Source organism: Corapipo altera, unplaced genomic scaffold, assembly GCF_003945725.1.
Source record: "Corapipo altera isolate COAL_440 unplaced genomic scaffold, ASM394572v1 62, whole genome shotgun sequence".
NCBI lineage: Eukaryota > Metazoa > Chordata > Aves > Passeriformes > Pipridae > Corapipo > Corapipo altera.
In genome coordinates this window covers 12087572-12097422 of record NW_020884894.1, presented here as the reverse complement: position 1 = coordinate 12097422, position 9851 = coordinate 12087572, and the positions used below count along the sequence as shown (strand labels likewise).

At 44.0% G+C, this 9851-nt stretch overlaps 1 protein-coding gene across 2 annotated transcripts in view; it reads right to left on the bottom strand.

Moving 5' to 3' along the window:
* Nucleotides 1–9750, bottom strand: part of MBTPS1 (membrane bound transcription factor peptidase, site 1) — a 25137-nt gene extending 15387 nt beyond the window's left edge. For both annotated transcript variants that reach the window (XM_027646797.1, XM_027646796.1), the window contains exons 1-10: nucleotides 9657–9750; nucleotides 7577–8060; nucleotides 6230–6487; nucleotides 5622–5825; nucleotides 5138–5248; nucleotides 3800–3909; nucleotides 3310–3426; nucleotides 2264–2331; nucleotides 1564–1666; nucleotides 691–842 (exon numbers count right to left, since the gene is read on the bottom strand). In XM_027646797.1, the coding sequence (XP_027502598.1) occupies nucleotides 691–842; nucleotides 1564–1666; nucleotides 2264–2331; nucleotides 3310–3426; nucleotides 3800–3909; nucleotides 5138–5248; nucleotides 5622–5825; nucleotides 6230–6487; nucleotides 7577–7763 (1310 nt within the window). In that variant the 5' untranslated portion in view covers nucleotides 7764–8060; nucleotides 9657–9750. The remainder of the gene's footprint in view (nucleotides 1–690; nucleotides 843–1563; nucleotides 1667–2263; nucleotides 2332–3309; nucleotides 3427–3799; nucleotides 3910–5137; nucleotides 5249–5621; nucleotides 5826–6229; nucleotides 6488–7576; nucleotides 8061–9656) is intronic.
* Between the last annotated feature and the right edge of the window lie 101 nt (nucleotides 9751–9851).

The window sequence follows — 9851 nt, the reverse complement described above, 5'->3', positions numbered from 1 at the left end:
TTTTTCTCCTTACAGTGTAATACATGATTTTTTTCTCCTTACAGTGTGCTCCATGACCCGCAGTCATTACAATCAGGGCAGTATCTTTATATACTAAATAAAATACTCTGTCTTCCAAGGGGAGAAAGCAGCTTTGTTGATAAAAGAAAAATGCACCATTTTACAGGGGAAATGCAATGAGGACTTTGAATTTTTAGCATGCTTCTCCAAAAAAGGTTTGTTTCATTCTTAGGTAGCTATGGCAAACATGAAGGACACACCTGCCATTCCCACCTCCAGGTTCTTTTGTCTGCAACAGCTGACTTATGCAACTGGGTAAAAGCCATAAAACTCTACATCCTAAAAAATTCACAAGTGTGCAGATAATTATCTGCTACAGGTGCCTACTTTGAGCACCTGCTCTTTTAGAATACAATTAATATAAGCTCAGCAATTCCAGATGACTAAAAAATGGGACAAGATTGTTTTATAGTACTATTCTTTCCAGTTATCTATTATACAAAACAGTTCTCAAGTTTCTCCCAGGAAACTTAGAGGCAGCCAGACAAGGTAATGTGTCAGGCAGAAAAAGAGTGATTTAACAGTCCAAGTTTGTTTTCCTACATCTAAACACAACTTAGTTTTACTCAGTGAATTCCTTTATGACCCTCCTGATTGCTATCTTCCTAGAGGTTCTTATTTAGGACTCACCTCACTAACAGAGTAACAGCACCTGCCACCACGGGAGATGCCACACTGGTCCCAGAGAGGGAGCGGCAGCCCCCCTTCATGCCAGAGCCTCTCACCCCAGAGCCATAGGTGACAATATCAGGCTTCACTCTCCCGTAACCTCCAGGCAGCTCCTGGGAAAGAAAACAGATGGGTTACTGCCCTAATGCATAATGAACACTGGTTGCTTCATCTGGGCACTTAAAGTAACTGCAGGTCATTCAGAAGTAAAATTATCACCTAAATTAGCTGAGGTTTAGCACCACAGAATAGCAACCTAAAGAAAGACTCAGGGTGTTCATGAGAAGTTCTCAACATTTCAACGTTGCTGCTGATCAGTATCTAAGCATGAAACCACTGACAAAATGAGAACCTGGCCACCACCTGGCTCCACAAACAAACCCATGTAATATTCCCCTCCATCAAGATCTCAGTGCAGGCTCCTCTGAAATCACGTGTGCAGCAACCACAACCTCAGTTCTACAGGTAAGTAAGTGCAATGTTACATGCAGCATCTGGAAATCCCGGGATTTTTAAACGAAAGGACAAGGGCAGGCCTTCATGTTTGCAGATTTAACCCCACAGACAAGTCCTCACCATCAATCAAAAGGAACTGGATAGTTTAGAAGTTTACCAAAAATGTCTGTAGTGGTCAGGATTAATAAGGAGACACCCTGAAAAGAACATTAAGTTTCTTGCTTAAAGACTTACGGTCTCTAACTACTCTGATCTCTCACAAAATCTTTTCTCATTGGTGCTCCAGCACATCCCATCTGCACAGGATTAGCCCTTGGAAAAAGGCTGCCTTTCCAAGGCCCTTATTTTGAGTGCAAGTGTGGCTGGCCAGTGTCTTACCCAAGTGGTCATTCCCCGAGATGAAAAGCGAGCTATATTGTCCTCAAAGTCAATGCCACCGACTCCAATCACATCCATCTGGTCAGCAGGATTATTGAGAGTCCTACAACAAGTTGGGAGATAGGAGCCAAAAAAACCCAACAAACCAACACCCAAAACCCAAGACACAGTTGTAAGTTTAGCTTGGTGACAGACACACTGCCACCACATTTTTGTCAGATGCTCTTTTTAATCTCCACAGAAACAAATTCTGACCTAAACAGATACAGTTATACTTTACAAGTGAGAGCAGCTTATCAGGCAGTCACTAACTCAGTAACCACCAAACCACATACCCTGAAGACAAAACAAAATCCCTTTTTAGGCATTTATTTTAGAAATATACCACAAATTGTTGTGGCTTGATCCCTTCTGTACTCCTTTAGTCCAAGGTCAGTCTGCTCACACTAACAGAGAAATGTCAGCGGGAAGCACTGCCATTCTTCTTTTACTGACTTTCCACTGTTTCAATGAAAAATATTTAGCTAAGTACTTCACAAAATGCAAGCAATAAGGACACTGAAAAGAGTTTCACTTGAGTCACTTTCTATAAACAGATTACAGAAAAAAAAGGAGAGAAAACTTCCTGAGCAAGCACAACTACTTCCAAAACCACATAACAACATAGTTGGTTTTGTCTGAAGTGGTCACTGAAACTCACCCATATAAAGGGCCATCATTGCCAATAGCAGAGACCATGATGACATTGTTAGCAGTCAGTTCCCAAACCTACAAAAAATAACGTTCACCATAAGGCTCTGCCACCAAAAAAGAGTCTTTTCTAAAAAACAAATACTCCATGGGCCCTGACAGAAGTGAAGGATTAGTCCAGCACCTCTTTCTTTCTCAGACTCACAAAATACATCCAGTATATCCAGTATTAAGCTCCAAACTTACTTAAGATTATGTGACACTGCTGACAGAATCCTTTTATATTACACCAAAGAAAACCTCCTGTCCATAACAAAGCAGTCCAGATGCCAAAGCCAAGTAGTGATTATGAATCCCCTCCAGTAGTACTCTGGGGAGTACAGTAAAGTCACTGTCAAACTACATTTCAGTGCAGGTTATCATAAAAAAAACAAGGAAGAATCTGTATGCCTCAAACCTCTTAATTACCCTTTACAAAGAAAGACTGTATCCTTTTTTAAAAACTAAATTATCCACTTAATGCTTTTGAAGGCCAGACCAACAATTCAGGGAACCATGACATTTACAAAGACAAAAACCTAAGTCCATCCTAACCTGAAACAAATATCTTGCCACACAGCTGAATCAACTACCTGTAACTTTTTACCTATTTGCTCTTAAACAAACTGGTTTAGGAAATTCACTAAATTCACACTATACATATTTTTTACCATTAAATAAATTAACCATGCAGAGAAGCAAAAAAAACAAAGAAGGGTGGATTTCAGTTAAGCATCTCCTTTAAAAGTCCTCTTAGTTATCTGCCTGGGAGTCACTTCCTAGAAGTACACAGAGCATTTTGTAAAAGAGCATTTTCCATGGCTCTGTGAACATCTGGGTTTTTTTAATCCATTCCTTAAATATACTCCTAAAAGCCTGTACACTGTACAAAATTTCTCTCATCAAATGAGACTGTGGAAACTGTCAGCAGGACCAGATGCAAACAAACAGCTCTGCAAGTCCAGCATTTGTGTGAGGGATACAAACACCAGGACCACTTTATTTCCTCATACTAACTTTGTCAACAAATGGATGATCCATGAAGTCTGGCCCACCAATACTTAGATTCAACACATCTATCTTCTTTAAAATTGCATAATTAAAGGCATCCAGAAACCAAGACGTGTATGAGACCTATGTAAAGAAAAAGGGGGGAAAAGTTATCATTAAAAAAATCCAGTGATCCCATGGCAATACAGACTGCAGACAGAGAGCAGAAACAACACCAGAATAAAGCACAAAAGTGACAGTGGTCTCCTGAAGTTTCTAGTGCTCAGTACATTTGACTGATTGCTTCCACAATACACAGATCAGACCTCCACATATTATTTCTGAAAAATATACCAGATTTGCAAACTGTAAGAAATCTTGTGGTAAGTCTCTTACAAATATCTCTCTTCTTCCTACTTACTGATGTCTACATTTACAAGTGCATGCAATATTCCCAAAGGATTAATACAGGATTAACCTGGAAAGGCAGAAATTGAAACATATGTAAAATAGCTACCTGATTATTGGTGAACACTCTAAAGATGTGCAGTTCTGCATTTGGAGCAAATCCCTGGCATTCTCTCATGCTGGCTATCACACCTGCCACAAAAGTCCCATGGCCTAAACCTATCACCAGGAGAAGGAAACAAAATAAGATGTTAGAAGACAAACATTGCCAAGGATTTATAGTGTTAAGCATCACCTACAGCAAAAATCACACCAATTTATCAGACTTTACAACCAACCACAAACACTGGGTTCAGTCCTAGTCTTTCTGAATTGCATTTTGCTACCAGGTTCAGTGGGGACAGAGTTTGCAGCCCTGGGTAGCCAGAAAACCAGCTGCTGAAACTTGAGTGATGCACTCTGCAGTCCATCCACTCCTGATTGCTACCAATGGAATCACGAGAGAAAAACAGTATTTTGGACAATGCAACTCACAAAGTCAGTGCAGTTTAATGTAAACTTAAAGAATTTTTATCTCGACTCTGCAATAACCGTATTTTGTTAAGTATGAACAATGAGACAAGGAAACACCTTTTTTTTCCCCTCTCCTCAAAAAAATAATTTAGCTTTTGCTTTATTGGACTCCCTACATTATATTTTTGTACTCCAAGTCTGCCTGTGCAGCAACTATGTGGGCACAGAACAGAGTGGGCTACCAAAAGCAGGTGCTGCAACGTAAAGAAATACTACACATGATAAAACCACAGAGATGCACAGCAGACTCAGCAATATAAGCATCTACCTCGAGTCTAGAGAGATTAAACTGCAGCTGACTCACTGACCCAACCTGTGTGGAGTTAATAATCTGTGACAGCACACGGTCAGGGCAGGTTAGGGACAACATTTGAAAAAGGAACACAAACATACTGCAGAAAATAAAAAGTTCAGTTATATAGAACAGAAAAACTTTCCATGAAGGTGTCAAAACTCTGCTCAGTTTAGGACTGCACAGTAAAGAAGGTAAATGCTCTCCCCCAGAACTATGGAAATATGTATGCCTTGTGAAACAGCAACATAAAAAGGAGTAGGAAAGCAAACAGCTTTGTGGGCTTTGCTCTCACTGCCACCTACTGTGACAGTGCATTTACACCTACACAACATCTTCCTGCCCTGACATTTTTCCACAGCCATGAGGAGTGTCACATATGATTCAAAGGAGATTTATGCAACACCCTCCTGGAACCTTAATACCCTTTGCTGAACTTGGTTTGAGTACAAAGTGCTTGGGACACCGCAGAATTCAGCTTAAAATCTCAAAATATAAGGCTTGAACAGATGTTGGCAGCACAGCAGCAAGTGCAAAACACGCCAGGGTCAGGAATAGTTGGAAAACTGCACAGTAACTCACCGTCATCCAAGGTTCTCTCATTAGTCCAGTTTGTTCTCTCCTTTACATTTTTGAAATGTGGATGTTTCTCACTCAGGCCAGTGTCAAACACTGCTACTCTCACACCAGCACCTATTAATAGAAAAGCATTACTTTTTCTGATTCAGCTCCATAGTAAATTTATTCTATCAAGTTAAAGAGAACTTTTGTTTAATGTAGCATGCGATTTACAACCTCAGTAAGTTACAGATCTTAAATAAACTCCCATTCCAATTCAGAAGTTCAGCCAAAGATCATAAATATGACCAGTTTCTCCTAAACACAGCACACACACAGAGAGATGAGCACTCCATAAATATACAGTGCATTTCAAACCAAATTATTTCTCGGTCTTTCCGGATCCGGCACCCAGTGAGAGATAAACACACAGAAGCCAGCTAGCCTGTCCTTACACTTCACTTGTTTTTCCAAGGTTATTGTTCTAAGCCAACAAGCAAAAGCCTACCTGTGTAACCCATCTGCCAGAGGACATCTGCCTGCAGGGTCTGAGCAACCTGGCGAGGGATAGCCCTCAGCAGGCGCCTGCTGGAGTGTCTCCCTGTCGCATGCCAGAAGCCAGAACCTAAGGAGAGACTTGCCCTCCTCAAGGGGCGGGATGACTGCCACTTCTGAGTCCACCTGGTTTCATTGCAGTGCAGCATTGGATCAGCTATGCAGCATTAGGATTTAAAAAAAACAGTATGAGGAAAAACACAAAAGATTTGATTTTTATGCATGTATACACATCGTATTGTTACTACTGAGTATCCATTTTCTCTGATCAAAATCAGTAAAAGCTTCTGGTTTATCTGCTAGGGATACAGAGGTCCATAGTCTCAGGTAACTGAGTGCTGCAAAGGAAGTGTTTCTATGTTGTACACAGAACCATTGCCATGTTTTGGCAAAGGTTATGACAGGACCATGAAAATTTTCTAAGCAAAACAACAGGTTTCTGTAAATTAAAGAAAAACTGCAGGACACTTCTCATTTCTGTAATGCTCCACTGATGGTTTGGAGTAAGGTTGAGAACACTGCCAAAGCAGATCTCATGAAACCACCCAGAAAATCACTTACACTCCAAATATTTGAGCGACCGAAAGACCTTTCGCTGAGGTGTCACACGCTTGATGTTCGGGTGGTCTTCCAGTGTGAGCACTCCATCCTTCTGCTTCTCATGGATCTGAATGACTTCAAAATCGCTGGGATAGTCACTGGCTGGGTTGTTGCGAGGTACAATCCTCCAGTTCTCAATATCACTACTTTTTAGCGCGCTCGAAATAAATTTACTTCTGGCTTTAGCTGTGAAGTATCCATTAAAAGCCACAATATATTCTGCAACAAGAGCACAACTTATCAGAGCTGGTAGCTTACTCATGCATTCACATCATAAAGCCTGCATCTTTCTTTATTTAGAGCAAATAACCACAATTTGAGGCACTTTTTAATTGCTTTTAGAAATCTGCAATTTATTTCTCTGCTACATAATGGGAGGGGGTGGTGGGTGTTGCACCAGGAAACCTGCAAAATGTGATAAAAACCTTTGAAAGGAAGGTAGAATTTTAAGTATCATGGAAGATGAAATGATGTAGCAGGAGCAGGGGAGAGGGAACAGACTTACTGTCACATCCAGCAGTACAAACTTATCTGCCAGTTCAGTGTGTTTAACAGGTAAGGTTTAATACTCTGCATTGTACTGAGTTTTAGTGCAAATTACTGACTTCCCCAACTATCACACGCTCAGACAATGAATCCAATCCAACAGTGCAGCCCTTGATGTGCAGCAGTGCTTTGGGAGCGGGCTCAGCCCCAGCACATCCCCCACACTCCCCAGGCACAGCAATGTCCCTGCTGCCACCCCCTCGGAGCACAGCTCCATGGGGACATCACAGGGGCCTGAGGCAGCAAGGGCAGGCAGGGCCAAAGTGTCCCACTGCCTCCCCTGCCATCTCAGCAGCCATATCTGCCTCACCTGGCCTTTCACCTGCTCCCTCTGCAATTATCTGCACTTTTTCCATGCACATATTACCGCCTCCAAACTTAAGCAAATTCACAGACACTTCTTGCCTCTGTCACTCCTTCGAGGCCCACTTGTGCAGTTACATTTCACAAAAGAGCCTCAACCACACCACCAGGTCGAAACAAACAGCTACTGAACATACCAAACTTGCCCAGCTGAGCCTTCACACTCCATTTCCACCTTTAACACCCTCTTTACTTCCCTCTCCCTTCCCCTGTTCTTTGAACACGGTATCCAGATAAGCAAAGAACCTCGGAAAAAGCATTTCTCTTTTTGAATATAGAGAATTTAGCAGATGATTCTTCTGCAGAAACCCTGAATGTTACAACTGCACAAACACCACAAATCAGTACCATACACTTGAACTTCACATGGGGTTTTTTTACTGCTTAACTCTTTATTACCATGCTCCACGACTGTCGAGGTGAACTCCACTTTCAGAGTAAGGCGAGAACATCCAGGACAAATGTGAGCCTCCTGAGAGGAATTCCCTAGTCTGGTACCAACGTGTTTTTTGCCACAGAGTAAAAGAACAACCAGAACAAACCAGATGTTTGCAAACTTCATGGTCATGGAAGAAAATGGTTTCATTCCAAAAATTCCATATATTCAAATCGCAATTTTCTTCTTTATAAACTAGTTCATTTTTGTTTCAGTTGCTTTCACTGTGCTGATCAACTGGATATTCTTAAAGCTGGGTCCAGAATAAGCGGAGATTTCATGGTCTTTCCAGGCCAAGCCTAACGAACAGGCTCATTTCTTTCTACGCTTCTTCTCCATTTTGTATTAAACGATTTGGTCACTCAGGATGTGGTAGCTGAGTCCTGTACTCCATTTCTGATGGCAAAGTTAACTCCCTAGAATTAGCAACGCTGATTGCAAGCCAACCTGTAAGGCAGGGCAATATAGAAAATAATTAGACTCGTGTTTGTGCAACTGTATAGTCTGAAAACCTAAAAAGACCCCAAAACACAACACTCTCGGTAGCTCATTTTAGAAATGATCAGGAAAAATGTTCACATGTCGTTTAATAATTTTTCAGTAACACTCAAGTCTCTCCCTTGCTCAGACCAGAGCAGATGTGGAACACTTGGGTGTTAATCTGACAACAGAACAGCCAACAGCAACAACCAAACTCGACCACACTTTGTATAAGGAAGCAAAGAGGAAAAAATCAGATTCAAACTCTATGTCAAGGCCTGGTAAGGACAAGAGACAGAAGAGGAGGTAAACTTGCACTCCCTGGGCCTGAAAATCAGCACGAAAAAAGTCTTTCAAATTTGTTTGAGCTGGGACATGCATTACTAAACAGGGGCACCTGAGAAAACAAGGGCTGATTACAGAATGCAATAATGTGAAGCTAAAGGAACGTGTTGGAAGTGTTTCCCACCTGGAGGGACAGCCTCTTCCCCTTACGTTCCAAAGTGCACAATGCACTCAGGAAAAATTGCAATGCTAGTATTATTTTACATTCCAAACACTTAACCAGCAACTGCTAGATTAAAGGCCATTAAGAGATAAGCAAAGAGAAACGTGTATGCCTGGTTTGTCACACCACCCGGAGAAGCAGAGCAGAACTGCACACTGCAGCTGTGAGCAGGGCTGCAAAGGAGGAGCCTTATTAGGGGGTTCACACTATTTAGGGGAATGATGGACTGACCTCACAGCACAGCCACAGAAGGAAGCTGGTCTGAATGTGACAGCTGTTGCTTCATTTTTATTTAACTTTATTTAGCATTACTAAGTTTTCCCTTGACTGACAACACCATGACAGGCTGGGGACAGCTTGTGATTATAAAGTTACCCCTTCATCCCTAAAGTAGACACAGTTACAGTACAGTAGTAACTGATGGTCTTGGCCGAGCTTTGCCAGCCTTATCACTTCCTTGGCTTATAACCCTTATGGCAATAAAGTAAAACAACCAAACAAATAAGCAAAGCAAACACGCTTAGGCATGATAACAGGTTGTACGCGAGCTTGATGCTGAAGTACGATGGAAACTAAGCGCAAAGGAACAGCACGCCCACAAGTTCCCTGTTCAACACCCTCCTCGCGAGGGGCCGGACGGGGCTCATCCCTGCCGACCTGCCCGTGCCCCGGGACAGCGGCGCTTGGAACTCGCCGCTGCTCTTCCCGAAGCACGGGACGGGCACAGGGACCGCGATGGGCTGGGACAGCCTCGGGGGGCACGGCCGTGGCCGCGGGGAGCAGCACCGGGAGCTGTGCCGGTGCCCCGGCACGGAGCGCGTCCCGCCGGCGAACGGGCGAGCCCAGCGCTGCCGTGCCCGGTGCCGGGGCAGAGCAGCGAGCGCGGCCGGCACCGACCCGGGCAGGGCGGAGCTGAACTGACAGCCGGCGGGCGAGGCAGCCCGAGACGAGGGGCAACGAGCCCCGAGAAGGGCGGCCGGGCCTGCCCGCCCCGCCCGCGCCCCCGAGCCATGAGGGAGCCGCAGCGCCCCCGCCCCCTCCCGTCCCGCTCTCACCGCTCCGCCGCCGCCGCCCGGCCCGCCGCCATCTTGGGCGCTGTTTACCACCGAGCTCTCGCGAGAGCCCCGCGCCTGCGCACGCGCAGTGCCCGGCACCGGGCGGAGCCGCTGCCCGAGGGGAGGGAATTGGGAAATGTGGGGACAGCGGGGCTGTGAGGGGTGGGGAATGTGGGGACAGCGGGGCCGTGAGGG